Genomic DNA, 17,881 nt, shown 5'->3' on the forward strand with positions numbered 1-17,881 from the left:
CAGCTGCCTGGAGCTGGCACAGGCCATCCACAGCTGAGTGCCTCACTCACCTGTGACCCGAGCTGCTAAGTGGGGGGACACTATCTTTTCTTTGAGTTTGATGAATAGAGTGGCCTCCAGAATCGGGGGTGGGGAGTACACCGGCTGGTTTGTTACCAGGGACACAAGAGGGGCTGCCACCTTCCAGGACCCTCAGCCTGTACCACTGTCAGCAACTTTCTGGGAGCCTTGGGTGACACCTGGGCCTCGGTGAACTGCCTACCCTGGCTGGGCCTTGTCAGACCCCATGGTGCAGCTGCCTTGGGGAGGGTCAGCAGACAGGTCCTGGGGACACACAGAATCCTCATTCCTGGAGCCCCCGAGGCTGGGTGCTGCCTGCCCAGAGACGACCAGCAGCAAACAGCTCACTAACGTGAGATCTCTGTCTCAGCCTCCAGTGCTGCGTGCCAGGCACATGCTGGGGGCTGCTACACCACCTTCGCAGGACCATTTTAAAGTTACTATTATCTGAAGAAACACTGGATGCTGCTGGGAAAGTTGCAAAGCTGGCGAGGGTTCCCTGTCTGCCCTTCACCCAGACGCCTGCGATGCCCTGCAACCCTCCCAGGGCGCTGGGGTCAAAACCAAACCAGACCTCGGGACTGGCCAGGTCTCCTGCTGATGTGGCTTCTGTCCCATGGCCCACTGAGGGTGGCCCCTCTGCCTCTGGGAGGGTTTTATCAAGGAGCTCAGAGCTTCACGGCAGCCTCGTTCAAGGCCAAGCACATCCTAGGGCCAGTCAGGGCTGGCTCCCCTAGGAGCGGGAGAGAGGATGCACATCCTGGAAACCAGCAGTGCCGGGGGCAGGGCACTGGCACTATGACCCTCAGGCAGGCTGGAGGCCCCCAGGGAGGCCCTGCTGGGCCCATCTTGTGAAAGCCTCTCCCTAAGCACAAGCATGGCCTGAGGGAGCCTGGGGTCCCCTGAGAGGAGCGGCCACTTGTCCTCCCAGGACAATCCCAGCTCAGTCCAGGGTCCCCCGGGGAAGTCAGCCTGGCCAACCTCAAGGTAGACTCAGGACCTGAGGGTGGTGAGGGCGGGGTGCGGCACAGCCGGGCACTGCTGCTTTTCTGGACTGCAGAGGCTTCTGGGAAGAGCAAAGCCTCTGCTGCACACTGGCTGCCCACACGCCTGGGCACTGAGACCCAGACACACCAGGGCCCCCATACAGGCCACCTGCAAACGACTCCGCCGGCGGCCTGTGCCACACAGATCCCCAACTGCCGCCCCACGACGTGCCCTGTGATCCAACAGTCAATCCACAGCCGGGCTGGGTTCTCAAGCTGAATCAACTCCAAAGCTGAGCCCTGGCCTCTGGCAGGGCGGACGCCCAACTAGCCCCAGCAACGGAAAGCAGAAAGCCCACTTCAGAGCTTTCTCTAAAATCCTCCAAAGACCGATACCTCTGCAGGTGTGGAGAGCCCCTGGGCAGCAAGCCCCCGCCCATCCCTGCATCCCAACCCCAGGCTGGGAGCAGAGTGTCCCGCATCCCTCCATCTGCCTGGGATTTTCTCTTTCGTTTGGCTCTGTCCTCTTTCTTCCTCCCCAGGCACAATTAGCTAGCCTTTGCTTTGGAATCTTTTAGTAAAACCTTTGATTCTGCTCTAGAACTTTTTCTTGAATTCCACATTCTCGCTCTCTCTGTCTGGGTCTAAATATATCCCCTGGATGGAGCCAGAGCCCATTTTCCCATCTCCTTTTCTGCCCACCTCCAGTGTGGGCTGCGGATGACGCATCCGCTCTTATTTATTGGGGCCGAGACATCCAGCCACCCAGGGAGAACTCCTCTTCCCGCCTGCGAGGGCTGGGTGTGCTCAGGGTGCTCCGTGCTGCAGACGCAGGAGGGACTTGGGGACCCTTTCTAGGGGCCCAGATTTTATACAGCAGGCAGCTGGCAAGTGACTTCCAGAAGCATCTCAGCTGCCCCTCCCTCCTGAGCACCCCATATGCATGCAGAAGGCAAAGGGGGGGGGGCTGCAGTAGGACAGCTAGTTCCGAGGCTAAAGCCTGGGAAGGCCATGTGGAGACCACACCTATGGCCCCTGGTACTTGGTGGCTTGGGGGAGCTCCCCCCGCTGAGGTCAGGGTAGCCATCTGGCATGCTGCTATCTGATGTCAGGGAGCTCTGCGCTCTCTGGAATCTCTTCCTCCAGAATCAGCAGGATGTGCCCCAGATTGCTCGTGAGCCCTACCGCCAGGGCTTGTAAGTCTGTGAAGGGCAGGGGCGTGAGCTCCCCACTGGTGGGGCCAGCAGACAGCCCCCAGCCCTTGAGCTGCACCACATGCCCCAACATGAGCCACACCACCCTCTCCTGCACTAGCCCCGCAGCCAGTGAGGGGTGCGGCTGCAAACACCCTGTTACTAGACGGCTCAGGTGTGCAGTGCCCATGGGGGCTACCAGCCCCAGCTGCCTGGGGGCAGTGTGGGGCAGGCGTCCTCTCCTCTCAGGATGGTATCTCGTGTGCTCTGCCTCTCAGCCTTGCCGCTAAGCCTGGGCCTCTTCATCCCAGGCCAGCAGGATGGACCGAGTGGCCATGCTACACATGTGCGCTGGGCCGCTCCGAGCTTCCTACTTCCTTCTTGTCCCTGCTGTCCCAGGACCTGTGTGAGCCTCAATGTTGGGTCAAAGTCAGGACTGAGGAGAAAGCTCCCATCTTGCAGGAGATTTGAAGTTGGAAGCTGAGAAAGGCTTGGGTGTGGCCTCACTGCTGGCTGGGGACCTGGAGGCCACCCTCTGCACGGGCCACTTAGAGAAAGGGATCTTAGGCAGCACACTGCTTACACCCGGAGCCTCTTCTTCCTCATCTGCGAAGGGGAGTACCTTCCTAGGATGTATTAGGGCCCTGTGATTAAATAGGCACTTACTTTTTTTTTTTTCACAAACCACGTTCAGCTACTTCTGCACCCTGTTCCCCAAAATATAACCAGGCCCCCTTGTTACTGAGCTGATGTGACCCTGGGAAGTCCTGAAAGGTTGGCGACAAGACAGAATTCCTGAATTTGCCACATCTAAGAGCCATTCAGTGAACACCGTCCAGGATGGAGGGACAGTTTTGCCAGTAGCTCCCATGGAGCCAGAGGCCAACGTGAAGTTAGCAGAAGGTTACTAATGTGGTGCTGAACAGAGCCAATGGCAGGTCTTTTGAGTGAACAACGCATATCAATACATCGCAAGTAAAATATTTACATATCGTTATTTGTAGATTTGAGATCTCATGCCCAAAGAAATGAACAGAGCTGGCAGTGATGCCATTTACTTCTCAAAACGACAGTCTCCAAGCTTTGGGGTGCTGTGGGAACCTCGAGTTCCAGAACGTTATCACAGGAGACCCAAGATGGGGAAGCAGAGGTTTGAACTGGTTCTGAGTCCTTCTGGGAGGCTCTGTCCCAGGAGGGCCAAGGGCTGCATTTAGGGGAGCTCTGCTATCAGGGACAAGGGGGAAAGGGGCCCAGGTGGGCCTGAGCCCCCCGGGTGGGGAAGGCAGGGCCCTCCGTCCACAGAGCAGGGCACTGTCCCCATGACAAGGCGTGGGCAGCACCTCCTGCAAATGTGGAAACGGAGGCTTGGCCCTCTGTAAGTATTCCTCTCATTCCACTAACTGTAGGGCTGGCCCCCCAGGACTTCTGGGGCTCCCAAGCTCAGGGAAGAGGGCACTGACTGATTCATATGGGACACTGTGGGCTGGGGCTGTGGGAGTGGGCGCTGTGGTGCACACTTGAGCGTTCTGACTCGACCTGGGGCTTTCTAGGGACCCCTGCTCTTGGTGCGCGTGGCTGCAGGTGGTCCCTGAGCCTGTAGACAACTGGTTGGTTCAGTTTTGCTCTGTTCCTCTCAAGTCCAGCTGTGCACAGGAAGGAGCTGGCCAGCCAGAACACTTTAGGCCTGGAAGGAGCTGGTCAAAGTTTCTGAGCGCCTCAGCCGAGTCCCCTCCCAGCTCTGGGCCCCATGCAAAACAGCTGGCCCCCAGGAGTTGTGGATCCCCACTCCCAGCCTCTGGGGGGCCTTGCTATTCTTATTTCAGGACAGGACAGTGTGAAAAATCACAGCATTTATAAATAAAATGAAGTTTCCTGTGTCCATGTGAACTCCTAGAGCCTAGGCTAGCTCCCACTAGGACCCTACTTGGGGCGCTGGCTGCAGTAGAGTCAACTTCCGGCAGGCAGGCAGACCAGGGTAAGGACCCAGATTCCCACACCCCAGGTTCCTGAGACCCAGCATTCCTGTGATTTCAGCCTCGGTGACCCGAGCTCAACCAAGGCGGCTGCAGTGTAAACGACACCCGGCCTGTGACCTCCAAGAAGACCTTGGCCATCCTGGCAAGGCCAGCTTGGGGGCTGTGCTCAGAACACGGCCGCAGGTGAGCGTCTCGCGCTCATGGCTGGGCCAGGGCTGCACCGTGTTGGGAGGAAGCCGGTCTCCTCCTTCCTGGCCGCCGCCGCCGCAGAGGTTAAATCCAGTTCTTCTCGCCCCGCCCATTCCCTCCGAGCCTCGAATTTCAACACCAGAAAGTCCTGCGCCCGGGGCTCTGTTTCCACTCCGCGGGAGACTGCGCTCTCTTCTCCCCGCTCTCCCCAGCGTCTCCCGCCAAGTGCCCGCCTTTCCGCCCCAACTTCTCGGAGCTTCGCTCCAGCAACCGAGAGAAAGGACGCCCTGGGCAGTTTTCCATGATTATCTCTTTCCTGAGGGCCGACGCCTGGAGCGCACAGAGCGCAGACACAAGCACACCCACCCACCCTCGCGCCGCACCCCACGTCGCGGGCGTGCACCCCATTGTGGGGCACGGCACTCACCGCCAAGACGCTGTGGGTTACCAGTCCCACTGTCACGGCGCCCAGCAGCAGCCACCTGTGGGGGAGGGAGGAGGACAGGACTGAACAGGCGGCCCTCGCTCGCCCACTCCTGGAAGTTTCGCGCGGGCGGCGGGGATCGCTTACCCGGTCGGCGCAGGGCCCATGGCGAATCCGCGGGCGCAGTCGGCGCAGCTTGGTCCCTCCTAGTCCTGCGGCCGAGACAAAGAGGGTTAACAGGGAGTGGGGGCGCGATGCAGCCAGGCTGCGTCCTGGGGTGCGTTCCGGGTTTCCTGGAGCGGACCCGATACAGGCCAGTCCCTCTGCGGACAGAAGGTACGCCTTCCCGTAGGCCCGGCTAGAGCAGCGCGATGCACGGCCCGGGTTCCCCCTGACCCGGGGTCGCTCTCACCTCGGTGGGCGTCAGGCGCGGCCGCTCGCTCTCCTCGGCCGCTCCACGGGAGCGCGCCGGGGACACAGGCTGGCGCGGCTTCCGGGACCCCGGCGTCCCTGCTGCGTCCCGGGCCCGGCCTGCAATCGCGGGGCGCAGGGAGTTGCGGGGCGCAGGCGATCGCGGGGCGCAGGCAGCGCTCGCGGAGGCTGGCGCAGCGCAGAGCCCCGGCGCCCTGGCTGGCGGCGGCCGCAATTGCGAGCTGCGCGCTCCCGCCGCCTCTTACCCGCGCCGCAGGGTCCTCCCCTTTGAGACGCCGCCCGCGCTCCGCCAAGGGGAGGGGGCAGCGCCAACAAATTGGGGAGCTCGGCCCGCCGCGCTCAGGTCTCCGCTCGGAGCCGCCGCGCCCGGGACGGTGCGCCGCACTCGCCCATCCTCGAGGTCCCTGCGCCTCCCTCTGCGCCCCGCCGCCCCGCGCGCGCCGCCGCCATGGGGCCCCGGCTCGGCCTCTGGCTGCTGCTGCTGCCCGCCGCCCTTCTGCTCCACGAGGAGCGCAGTCGGGCCGCCGCCAAGGTGAGTCCCGCCGGCTCGTCTGCCCGCGCCCCGCGCCCCGCGCCCCGGGGCTTCTTTGTCCCGCGCGCCCGGCCGCCCCCGGTCCTCAGGTGCGCTTTCCCCGCCGCTCCCCTCGGGGGACCCCTGTGGGCTGCGATCACTCGGCCGCCACCGAGCCTCCTTTGTTATGGTCCGGCGCGGAAAGTTAGGGAAGCCCTCCCGGCTCGCGGGAGGAAGAAGCCGTGCGCTGCGCAGCTGCGGGACCAGGGAGCCCGGAGATGGCTGCGGGATTCGAACCCGCGTCGCCGCCGAGGTGCTCCCGCCTGGGCGCCTTCACCTGCGCCGGGAGCCCGAGTGGGTCGCGGCTGGAGGGTGGACACCTGGCCCGCGCGGCGCAGATAGCCCCACGCGTGTGCACGGGAGTCGCTTTGGGTGTGTTCCTCTTGTCTGGGACTCGTGTTTGAGACAGAACGGCTCTGGGCCCTTTGCCTGGAAATAGCTGTTTCTTTGGTTTCCCACGACTTTGTGTGGCCCGAGGCCGCACGAGAGCGAGAGCAGGCGCTTGCGTGCGGCTGTCGGCGTCCTTTCCTCGCTCCTTTGGTCACTTTAAAAATCACGGCCTCATTTCTATGTGAACGTAAAGCTAAAGTGAAACTGCGGTCCCTGTTCCACGCGCAGATTGCAGTTCTCTTTTCCTTTGATTCTGTGGTTGCCCAGAACGGCTCGGGGTGTCGCAGCTGAGGCGGGTTACCCTCCGCAGCCGCCACAGCTGAGCCTCCCCTCCCTCGGAGAACGAGGACGCCTGCTGGGAGCCTCCGCGCAGTTCGGGATCTAAGGTGTGGCCTCTGGGCCCTCACTGCTTTTCCTCTCAAAATACTTAAAAAGGAGTTTTGCTGCTTGCTGGGTTTCCCACGCTTACTTTTTAACCGTTTCTTAATGCTTCGATTTGTTGTTGTTGTTTCCTTTTTAAGAATTTCACTTCTCTTCCAGAAGAATGCGACCGCCTAACTCGGCTGCGCAGCAAGTTTTAACTGTTACAGACTAGGATAAACTGTTACTGCGCACACCCCGCTCCCGCCGCTGAGGGCTGGCTCTGCTCTCTGCTCCTTCCTGGGGCGCAGAGGGAACGGCAGGCACATCTTCGGTTGATTCCAGATGTCCCCGCGCCGTTTGCTGGCCTGCCCTGCCCTTTTAAATTGCCCCTCTGTGACAGTGACAAAGATCTTTCAAAAGAGTGGGCTTGAGAACACTTCGCTTGGGTTGAGGAATATGGACCCAAAGGTCTAACAGCTGAGGTCTGATAGCTGCCCAGATCAGAGAAAGTTCTCTTGGGAAACAGAAACCCTGTTTGGAGGAGATGTTTTGATTGATAGCATTAGCGAGGCTGAGCTAATTGGAAGAGCTAGCATTTCAAACATCCAGGACTTTAAAAAAAGAAAGAAAGAAAGAAAGAAAGAAAGAAAGAAAGAAAGAAAGAACTCACATAGGCAGACTCCTGTTCTTGCCTGAAAAATCTAACTCATCACTGTTGACTTTTGGATTATTTTAACTATTTTCAAGAGGCCAAGTGCATTCCTGACCACTCGCTCTGTCCTTCCAGGTATCTAAAGTGGATTAAGACACCTGGTATGTGGCCCCTCTGGCAACTGACCTCACAGATGTTATTAGATTGCAATTTTCCTGGCTAGATTAGAGAGGAGGAACAATATGCATATGGCTAGTAGGCATCCAAGAAAATTTATTTAAAAATAATGTTTTGGTAATTTTTAAATTTACCTCTCTTTTCATGTCATCTGTAACATTTTTACTCAGCATCTTCCTAAATCAGCTGTTAGGTAGAGCAGGATGTTGAAGCAACTCCTATATCAATCCAAGTAAAATATAATTTAAAAGTAAAGTTTGAGTAAGATTCCACAGATTTGTGAAATTCTGACACAGGAGCCAGCACTGTGATTCCTGAGGTAGCTGCTTCCCTAGGTCGGGCCCCGCTGCCCTGAGACCAGACTGTGCCGTGGTGCGCCAGGTGTGCGTTCCACTTAATATTATTTTCTTGTGTATTTGCATAGCTGTTTGATTTTGCACTTGGCTGTCCCTGTGGAGGTCCTTGCTCCTTTACTAGTCGATGGATTCCCAAACCCCCATTCCACTCCTGTCCCCACTTTTCTTAGCCAAGCGAAGAGGAGCAGGGTGTGGCCAGCTCTGTCTCCCACGTGCTGGGTCCCAGCTTCTCCTTGTGGTCATGCAGCCTCCGCCTGTGATTTCTTGGGGTTGGAAATGTGACCTTTCACCAAGAGTTGGGGACCCTTGCCCAACCACCTTATATCCTCTTGGCCATTAGGCAGTGCTGCTAGCACTGAATGACCAGGAGCTCAGGCAGAATGAAATTTAGTTCCCTGCCAGCAGGACCCAGGTCCACCCAGATGTCCTGGTGAGCCCCTTCCTTGGTAGCACGAGAGGTGCTGGTGCCCCGTCCTCAGTGGCAGCCCTTTTCTGTGGAACAGGAGGAGCCTGACTGGCAGTGACCACGTGTGTTCCTCTTGTGGCTCTTGCAGAGGTAGGGTGCCCTCAGGACAAGCGGGTCCCACATCTCATGTCTTCTTTTACTGAGCAGATGACTGGGGAACTCCTGGAGTCTCGTGGCTCAGTCTCCCTGCAGAGCTCCCCCTTCTCCCATGGACCCATTCATTTCTCCTTCATCCCTCACAGGTGTGTGTCCCCCCTGCCCCCTGCTCCAGCCAGGCGCTGTCCATGAATGAGGTGATTCAGGCTCTGACTGCTGAAGGTCCAGGAAAGTAGGGAGATGTTAGGAAAGAGGCCCTACAATCTGGGCTGGCCAGTGCCTCAGTGAGGGGAAAGCAGGCCACGGGCACGGCTGGCTTTGGAGAATAAGGAAACTTCTGGAAGCCCATTCAACCTCTGAAGTATGTGGAAGAGATAGCAGCTGTAAAGATTTTGCAGGAGCCGGCTCTCGATCCCCAGGGTCTTTGTATTAATGATAACCCAAGCTCCTTCCTAGGAGATTGCAGATGCCATTGTTGGGATTGTTAACGATCTGGTGGCTGACCTTGGGTCCCTGAGGGACAGAGAGGAATGGAGGGGCAAGGTCTGAGGGCTGCACAGATAAGGAGTCCCTGGGTCCCCTGGGGTGCCTGGGAGTTCCACATGGATGACTGCCTCTAGGCAGGAGTGCCTGCCAGAGCTGACCCAGAAAACCTACCCCAGCCGGACAAGGACAGGGAGCACACAGAACCTCCATTACTCATTAACAAGCCTGTCGGCCTATTTCTGGTTATTTAGTGAAGAGCTGGTAAGGATTTTGCAGACAAAGGCACTCGCAGGGGACACATCAGACCAGTCCTTGTCACTGTCGGCAGGGCATCCCCCAGCTCTCGTGGTGTTTGTTCACAGCAAACTTTGCTGCACAGGCCTCCCTCCCCTCGTTAAAGTGTCTCCAGCAAGCTCGGCCTGGAGCTCCCGGGAGAGGAGGCAAGAGCCACAATAGAATGCCTGAAATAATACCGTTAGGGCATTGTTCTTCCTGCTGTTATTAAACACCACTAAAAAATGTCAGCCAAAGAACAATGCGAAAGCCATATTCCTCCCATTCTCTTGCAGACAATGGGGCAGGCTGTGTTCTAATTGCGCATTTCTTTGGGGGTGTTCCGCCCCATGAGGGGACCTGGTTCATACTTATTCCTGTGTCCTGGGGCCCCTTCACTGCCTTGTCCCCAGCCCTGCATGCCAGGGGCTGGTGTCCTGGGGTGGCCCTGCTGCTCTGGTAGCATGGGGCCCCAGGCTCTCTACCTGGAATCTGCCCTGGGGTCACTGTTATGTCACTCCAAAAAGGCATACCCAGCTGTCGGGAGTGGCCACTGCCTCTCTCAGACCCATGCCCTGGGTCAGCTTCCCCTTACTTGCTGGTGCCCCTGCTGTTCCTGAGGCCACACCCGCCTCACGTGACCCCATTGCTGCTGTCACCGGCCGGCTGTGTGGAGTCAAAGCCTCCTCTTCCACAGCTGGAGCCCAATGGCTGTGGCCATTGGCTGTGCTCAGGCCCCACCAGGGTCTGCGGGTGTCACTGGGCATGCGCAGCTCCCCCTCAGCAAGGGCCCCTCCCTCCAGCTCTGCAGTCTGACTGGTGCCGCAGACCTGGGGGCTGCTTTCCTCCTGCTCGGGCGCTTGCAGCTCTTAGTTTGCACTACTGCAGCATCTCCCTGGGATCAGAGTCACTGTGTAGGCTGGCAGGCATCTGGGTTCTCATGTCTGTTACTTGTTTGTTTGTTCAGTTGAGGATTTTTTTTTTTTTTTTGGCAAAGGGGGTCTTGCTGTGAAGCCCAGGCTGGCCTCTAACCTGCAGTGGTCCTCCTGCCTCGGCCTCCTGAGTGCTGGCACCACCACACCCAGCTGGATTAAAACTCCAGTTTACTTGTGGCTCTGCCTCTCAGGAGCAGTGGCCTCTGGCCAAGCTCTGCTGCTGTGTGGGTGCAGCCGCAGGCATCAGGTGCTGCAGGTTGTAGCCTCAGCCTCGTGGCTGGGGTGGCGTCATCTGGGTTGGCCCCGACACTGCTGCCAGTTGGAAGACGCTCCAGGACGTGGCCTTTTAAAACTCCATGACTGTCTGGGAGAGGCCCTGGTGTGGAGGAAATTACCAATTAATCTCTTGTAATTGGTTCTGATGCATCCTGAGGCTCCCCTAGGGGTCCAGGACTGCCTCGGGCTCATGGGAATGATGTCACTTGTCAGTCCCTGCATGTTGGGAGCTGTGTGGGGCAGAAGCCGAAGGAAGGTGTGTCCCAAGCGTGGGCTTGCCGACTCCCACCCAGACTAAACAGGCTGGAAGTGTACACACCACACAGCTCTTGGAGTAAACAGTTTGTTCTGTGCCTTAGCACTGTCCTTTGTAAGAGTGCTGAGGGCTTGGCCTCGAGCTGCACAGCATGGGACGTCTCCTGTCATCTGAGACCCGAAGCTCACTTGAGGCACAGAAGGTGGCAGAGAGATGCCCGGTGCCCACGCAAACAGCGGCGTGCTCTGGGCTGGGTGGTGGATGAGGGGCAGCAGCGCTGTCCCCGGGAAGCAGAGGCGCTGCCCTGCCTGCCCTGCCTGCCCTGCCTGCCCTGCCTGCCCTGCCTGCCCTGCCTGCCCTGGAGCGTGCCCTGGCTGGCTGGCGTCACTGCTGCGCGTTGATGACCGTGCACCTCACGGCTCCAGCCCGGGCACCTGCAGGAGCTGTGGAGCCAATACCCTGCACCGGCTCTTCCCTGTTAGCCCCTGGGGGAGCTGGGATGCAGTACTCCTGTGTTTGGCCTCCATTAAAGTTGCTTAAAACCTTTTGTTGAGTTGTTGTTTTAGAAAATAAAGCTGTTTCCTCAGGAAGAGCAAGAGCTGATAATTTCTAGTCATAACCAGTGTTTCAGCAGCGACTGTGCCACCTCCCCACGGCCAGCCCCTCTCCTGGAGGGGCTGAGGGCTGGGACAAGGGACAGCCAATGGGGCCAGTCTTACCTGGCACCCAGGACGTCTTGCCATTTGGTCCCAGGCACTGAGCCCAGGGTCTTCGCCCCGAGCTGCAGCCCTACGCTTTCTTGTTTTTCATTTGGAGGTGTGGTTTCCCTGAGTTGCACAGTTGTCCAGGCTTGGCTGGAACTTGGCATCCTCCTGCCTCAGCCTCCCCGATGTTTGTGTGGAACATTTGAGGCTGTTAGGTCTTTGCATCCTGTATTAGTGGACAGCAGACAAACCCAGTGAAGGCCTTGGCATGTTCCCATTATTCTTACTATACCAATACTATTAACATAATCAAACTGGTGGAAGATTTGGTTACTATATCTCTAGAAGTACTTTATGTTTATAGAGTCTGCATTTTATTTTTGTGACATAGAAATGAAAGTTTAGTTTAAAATTCCCGTCGCCCTTTCAGTAGCCGGTGTGTTGGTGTGAGCGTCAGCGCCCGCTTCTGCACGTCAGTCTTAGTCACAGGCAGTTCTTTTCCTGATTAGCTTTAATTTTTGAGTTCCACTTTAGACTTCTTTAAAGAACACAGAAACGCCGTCCCAGGGTATTACGAGCTGAGTGCAGTGGGCGCCGGGAGCTCTTCCCTCTCCGGAGCTTGGCTGAAAGCGACACTAGCATCATCGGCAGTGCTGTCACGCACGTGGCTTTGGGGGAAAAGGCCACAGAATTGATAGTGTGGTCCATCTTCATTATGCCCATTTATTTTCTCCCCGTGTGGTCCAGGCTGGCCCGTGGTGATCCTCCTGCCACAGCCTCCTGAGTGTGGGGACGCCAGGCAGCGCCAGCACACCTGGCTGGTGCTGTGCCTGTGGAAACACCTTCCCTGACTTGGGCTTCTAGGTGGAAGTCCTGTGGCTGTCAGAGGCGTAGGTCACCTCATTACCGGGACCTCAGCTTAGCCAGACAGAAGAAAGGCCTGCTCCTCCTGGGGTACAGTAGAGGGACAGACTTTGCAGTGGTTTTGGAAAGGTGAGGGCAGCAGGTGGGGCCTCCTGGGAGGGCGGGCTAGCTCCGCAGGGGCACCTGGGCCGCAGGCCTCCTTCGCGTGAGCAGAAGGGATCCTAGTTACTAGGCAGCAAGTGATGACTCCGGGAAGCTTTTGGGGGCGCTCCTGTGCGCTGGGCCCCGCCCTGGCTGTTCAGTGAGAAGCAGACCCTCAGCTTGCAGGGTGAGTCACGGTGTCTTCCACAGCCCGGCCCATCTCCCCCGGGGGCTTCGAGTCACAGGCACAGGCACGGAGGTACCTGAGAATCTGCATTTTGAAAAGGCTGGCGCTGCTGGTCGGGAGCCCGGGGCTGCCCGCTCTGCTCAGCGACGCAGGCTTCAGGGCTGCAGGGGCCTTGCCCAGTGCCCAGTGGCCCAGGTAGGATCGGGCCCTGGGTGGGGACCTCAGCTGACTGCTGTAGGGGGCGTGGTCGCCCTGGGCTGCCTTTCCCCGCTTTGGCTGCTGATGTTGCCTGCAACTCCAGTTCCAGCTGCGCAGAGTCCTGCCTCCGGGGAAACGCCGGGGCGGGGAGGGCCTGGAGCACGCGCGCTTGCGCTGTGCGGTGAAGTGGACGCTGGCGTGAATTTGGCCTGGTGGCCTGGTTCGCTGGACTCCTCTCCTTGTCGGAGAAGCCCCCAGAAGCCAGGGCTTTGAATCCTTGGTGGCGAGTTTCGGGCCACACACGTGCGCAGAATCTCAGAGCGGGTCCCTTCCCGACTCCGGTGCCGGCTCCCCGGCTCCCCGTGGGCAGCTTCTTCTTTGTGGCTTATCACGGCTCAATCCATTTCCTGGAGATGAGAGGCCATTCGGGGTTAGTGGTTTAAAATAACTCCTAAATTTTGGTCAGGAAATGGCCTATAAAATTAAGATAAAGTTGCCAAGGCAGGCAAGTAGGTCAGGGATGGGAACAAGGCCATTGTGGATGGTGCGGTCAGCCTCTGGATTGCGTTTATTTTGGAAAAATATGAAAGCCCAGCCCGGAATGAACAATATTCACTGATAAACAGGGGCTCGCGGGCCCACGCTGCACGGGTGCTCAGCGGCTGTGTGGGATTTGTCTCTTCCCGGAGCTTGTCTTTCGCAAACATTTTTTGCGACTAAACATCCTACTCAGGCCAGATGCTTTTTATCAACTAGTTATAAGAGGTCTGACCAAGTGGCCATTGGGCGCCTTCATAATAATTAGATTTTGGTTTCCCAGATACTTGAAAATATTAAGATTATATATATATTTTTTTTTCCTGGAGCATTCAAGCTTTTAAAATTCTGAAAAAATTCTTTGCAAAAATGTCAATTTTTTCCTGTTGACTTTATAAATACTCTTTTTTTCATGGAGGTTATCATCCGTTAATATATGATGAGGAATGTTTTTCTCTCCGCTAGATCATTCACTTATGGCCTGCATAACTTTGGGCCTTGTTTCAGGCTAGCAGCCACATTAGTAGCCAAAGGCCCACTTTAAAAAAAAAAAACCAAACCTTAGTGAAAACAAAGTAAGAAAGGCAAAGAACTTCTAAGCTCAGGGTCTGCCTCTGGCACTTAAATTTGTTTAATAAATGTGTGTTGAACATATGCTCTGTAGTTGGAATTCTTGTATTTTGAATTCTGATACATAGCTTGGGTAAAGTCAGTACAATTTTAATAGTAGATATTCTATTATACTGAAAAACTAACTTGGACTATTCTCTTTTGACCCCAAAGTGTCTTCACTCAGCCTCTGAAACTCCCGAGTCTTGTACCACTGTGCACTCTGGAGCCAGAGAAGGCCGGTCACTTCCTAACCTAGCGTCACGGCCTGACCATGCAGTCCGCTGGGCGCTCAGGATCTGCTCCTGTTCCCAAAGCCCTGCTTCTGCACTGGAGACCTTCCCTTTTTCTTTTCGATGGCGGTACCGGGGACTGAACCCCGGGTCTCCACACAGAGCTGTATCTCCAGCCCTTTAAAAAAGTGATTGATTTTGTCCGGGGTCTTGCTAAGTCACTAAGCTGCCAAGACTGGGCTTGAGTGTGTGATTGTCCTGCCTCAGCCTCCTAGATCTCCTGTTGAGATCGCAGGTATGCACCACCCTGCCTGGCTTATGTGAGACTTTGGGGAGACATTTTAGACCCAAGAGAAAACACTTGCTCACCATTGTCCATGACCGGAACATGTCATTGGTGGTAGCGGAAGACCCCTCGCCATGTAGCGTCTGCTGTGTGGATAGCAGGGAGCTTAGCTCTGAAGCCACCCGGCTGGAGGGTATGGGAGGGAGCGCAAGCCTGCGCAGCTGGAGGGAGGTTGTGTGGCCTACGTCCTAGAAGTGATCTGAGCAGCTGGCTGCAGGGCTTCTGCAGAGATCTGTGTGTCCCGGAAAGTGAGTCTGCTTGAGGCACCTTTGGGGTGAATGTCGCTTATGGGCTATTTTAGTACAGTGCAGGTGTCCAGTGGACAGCTCTGAGATCCAACCTTGTGCGGGATTTTTCATATGTATAAGCGTAGACACATTCGTGCATTTTTATACCATGAAGATGTGATATGCTGCACGTATAAAATGATGTATTCATTGAGTCATGCATTAACACAACTCACACACCCACTGTGTGTCAGGCACTGCTCCAGACTTGGGAACAGATGCAAGAGGTGCCCTCAAGCATTGTTCATGGAATGCACACAGATAAGCAGCCTCTACCTTTCAGCCAGCCCAAGGACGAGTCACTTAGAGAGGCTTCCCTGTTGTGGAGTGGGAGCAGCGTGGACCAAGCCGCTGAGGAGCTGGAGTCCTTTCTGGGAAGTGGAGCCTTCCGTGGGTCTCTGTATGCCTTCCTGAGCCCAGCAGACATTCGGGGATCTGCAGTTTTCAGAAAGCCTGCTGTCACTTTAGAGAAGGACATGGGTTAGCTCAGTTTTCTCCTCTGTCTGGGAGAAGCCGGGGGCCATAGGGAGGTGCTGGGGCTTGGGTGGATGGAGCCATCAGATGTGAAAACACCAGCTGCATGAATAGGAGCAAGGCGACAGGCGGAGTGGTGATGATTGGGAGGGTGTCACAGCCACCCTGATGCAAAGGTGTTGCCCTTTGCCTTAGAATTGCACTGCCCTGTGGCCAAGGCAGTAGCCCTGTGAAGGCCAGGCCAGTGGGAGAGGAGCAGCTGTCACTGGCAGCAGGACGCACCCAAGGCCCCGCAGCAGCAGAGGATGCAGGGCTTGCCACCTTTCTGTGTGACTGCAGGCCCCCACGAGAAGCCCCACATGATGCTCAGGGGCCTAGGGCTGTCCCCAGGCTCCATCCTAACTTGACCTAGCGCTTAGCCCAGCCAGTGCACAAACGCTTCTCTGTGAGTTGGGCAAAGGAAACTGTTCCAGGGACCCAGGCCCCCCAGGCTGCCTGGCAGAAGTACTCCGGTGTTTGAGGTTAGGGTGAGTGAGTCAGCAAGGGGACACCTGTGGCTATGAGCGAATCCAGTAGCTTGAACAAGAAAAGAAAACTCTGGTCAACTTTCCTTGGCAACACGCGTTGGCAGATTGTCCTAGACAGTTGGCAATGCCGGTACTGTGTCACCCTGCCACTGGGAAGAGCCGTTAATGAGGGGCAGTGGCCGCGCATGAAAGTCTCTGATGACACGAATCCCGCTGCAAAGGCTTTGGTGAGAGATGATTAGAGGCACGAGCCTTGATTTACTCTCTCCATTAGAAATTAGGTGTCCCCCAGTGCGGGCGGGGCAAGCCCAGCTGGTGTTTCCAGTGCATCAGAGCCTGAATTGTGTGGCCGTGTTGAGTGCTGTCTGGTCTGTCCTCGTGACCTTCGGTCATAGGTGGTTGATGGTTCCACCTGGAGACAGCACCGCCCTTCTAGGGCACCCTGCTCTGCTGGTGCGTGCGTGCACCTGCCTGATGCCAGGGAGCCGTTGGCAGAGGGAAGGAACTAGGCTGCGTCTCTCGTCAGTCAGTGCAGCAGCTGCCAGCTCGCACCCTCCCTGACCCTCCCGAGGTACGGCGCGTGGCACGGGGGCGAGCCCCCAGCGCAGGCTGGAGCAGCAGTTCCACGCTGCGGTCATGCTTGCACCGGAGCGGTGTCGGACTCTGCTCCTTTGTACACGGGAGGAGGCAGCACTGCTCGCGTTGTGGCCCAGGCCCGCGGGTAAAGCAGTCACCGAGAGGACATGGGGTGTGCTGCGAAGTATGTGTGAGTGGAAGGGGCGTGACTAGTGGAGGGCGTGTCCATCGAGGGTGTGGCTATCTGGTGGGTGTGGCTTGCGGAGGGGCGTTGCTGCAGTTGCTTTTACCAGACACTGAAGCGATCAGTGGGAATTGAGATTTTTGGTGGCAGCCAGCTTTTTTTCCCACAAGCATTGATCCACCTCGCGTGTGGCACGGGATGCTTTTAGCTACAGACTGGGCTACCCAGCTCTTCCTGCTGGTGGCATTGGCGGCATGCTCAGCATTTGGATAAATGTGGGGCCTTTTTTCCTGCTTCCCGAAGCCACAGGTGACTTCTGCGTGCAAACCTCCTTCCCTCGGCAGCGCTTGGTTTCTGTTTCTGACCTTCTGCTCCCAGCACCGTGTGGGCATCACTGTGCAGCGGGGCTTGCGTGGTCAGTGCCTGTTGACTGACCACGTGACAGCCAAGGCCACGCTGGGGTGTCGGGTCCTTCACCTGCTGATGCAGAGCTGTGTAGAGCTTAGCGCACAGCCACCGAAGTAGAGGAAAGACAAATGACCCATGGCAGAAGCCAAGCCCGAGAGCAGCCCAGAGGGATGGGGCCTTGGGGCCGTGTGCAGCGGGCGTGGGTGTGATCTGTGGGCTGTGCACCTCAGGAGCCACCGAGGTAGAGAAAGTGACCGTTTTGCCCATAACCTCAGTGACATATCGAGGACAGGTTCTGTGCACGCCTGGCTCTGTCTCTGTGCGGACAGTGGACTGCATGGGAGCAGGTTGGGGACAGACTGCCTGGCAAAACTCAGCCAGGCCCACTCGGAGGCGAAGGTGTTGGGAGACACCCAGGCTGTGAAAAGACAAAATCCGAGCCTTGTAAGAATTTGATTCTGGCATGAAGCTGTCTGAAGAACGGATTAATTCCATCGGAGGAGCAAACACCAGACGCAGGATGGGTCAGTACCATTGGATGTGGGGTTAACAGCTTTAACCCGGTGCTGCTGGGTGTAGCCAGCTCTTGCAAAGAGCTCGAGTGCATAGGCGGGGCGTGTGCAAGCCTCAGGGCCTGCGTGCTTCTGGCCAGCAGTGCCCCTGCCTCGCTAGGCCAGCCCCTTCCTGTGCAGCCCCTCTTCTGGGCTTTGCACAGGGGCATTTGGCTGCCCTAGCTCCTGACCCTGCACTTGGCCCTGTCCTCCATTCCCTGAGCACCTGAGGCAAGGACACTAACAAATCACTGGCCAGTCAACCCCTCAAAAGGGACGAGGGGTGGGGATCTGGCCTCCAGGATATAGCAGGGGCGGCATTTGGAGCATGACTGGTAGCCAGCCTGGGAGCGGGAGCCTTGGGAGAGTGGGTCCTGTGGAGGAGCAGTTGCCGGGAAGGTGGTATTGCGTGGTTGGGTGTGAGTCCCAGGGCCTGGGGTCACTGGGCGGAGGAGCTGCGGTGGGAACCAGGTGGTGAGGCTGCTGCCCTTTTAGGGT

General features: G+C 57.3%; 2 protein-coding genes across 2 annotated transcripts in view; one reads left to right on the forward strand and one right to left on the reverse strand.

Moving 5' to 3' along the window:
* Col4a2 (collagen type IV alpha 2 chain) overlaps positions 1 to 5,333 on the reverse strand; it is a 115,877-nt gene extending 110,544 nt beyond the window's left edge. Inside the window, exons 1-3 of the mRNA XM_023715213.1 lie at positions 5,241 to 5,333; positions 4,976 to 5,040; positions 4,832 to 4,886 (exon numbers count right to left, since the gene is read on the reverse strand). Of these exons, the coding sequence (XP_023570981.1) occupies positions 4,832 to 4,886; positions 4,976 to 4,995 (75 nt within the window). The 5' untranslated portion in view covers positions 4,996 to 5,040; positions 5,241 to 5,333. The remainder of the gene's footprint in view (positions 1 to 4,831; positions 4,887 to 4,975; positions 5,041 to 5,240) is intronic.
* A 375-nt stretch (positions 5,334 to 5,708) lies between these two features.
* Positions 5,709 to 17,881, forward strand: part of Col4a1 (collagen type IV alpha 1 chain) — a 111,770-nt gene continuing 99,597 nt past the window's right edge. The window contains exon 1 of the mRNA XM_004631169.2: positions 5,709 to 5,792. Within this exon, the coding sequence (XP_004631226.1) occupies positions 5,709 to 5,792 (84 nt within the window). The remainder of the gene's footprint in view (positions 5,793 to 17,881) is intronic.

Source organism: Octodon degus, unplaced genomic scaffold, assembly GCF_000260255.1.
Source record: "Octodon degus isolate 3935 unplaced genomic scaffold, OctDeg1.0 scaffold00039, whole genome shotgun sequence".
Taxonomy (NCBI): Eukaryota; Metazoa; Chordata; class Mammalia; order Rodentia; family Octodontidae; genus Octodon; species Octodon degus.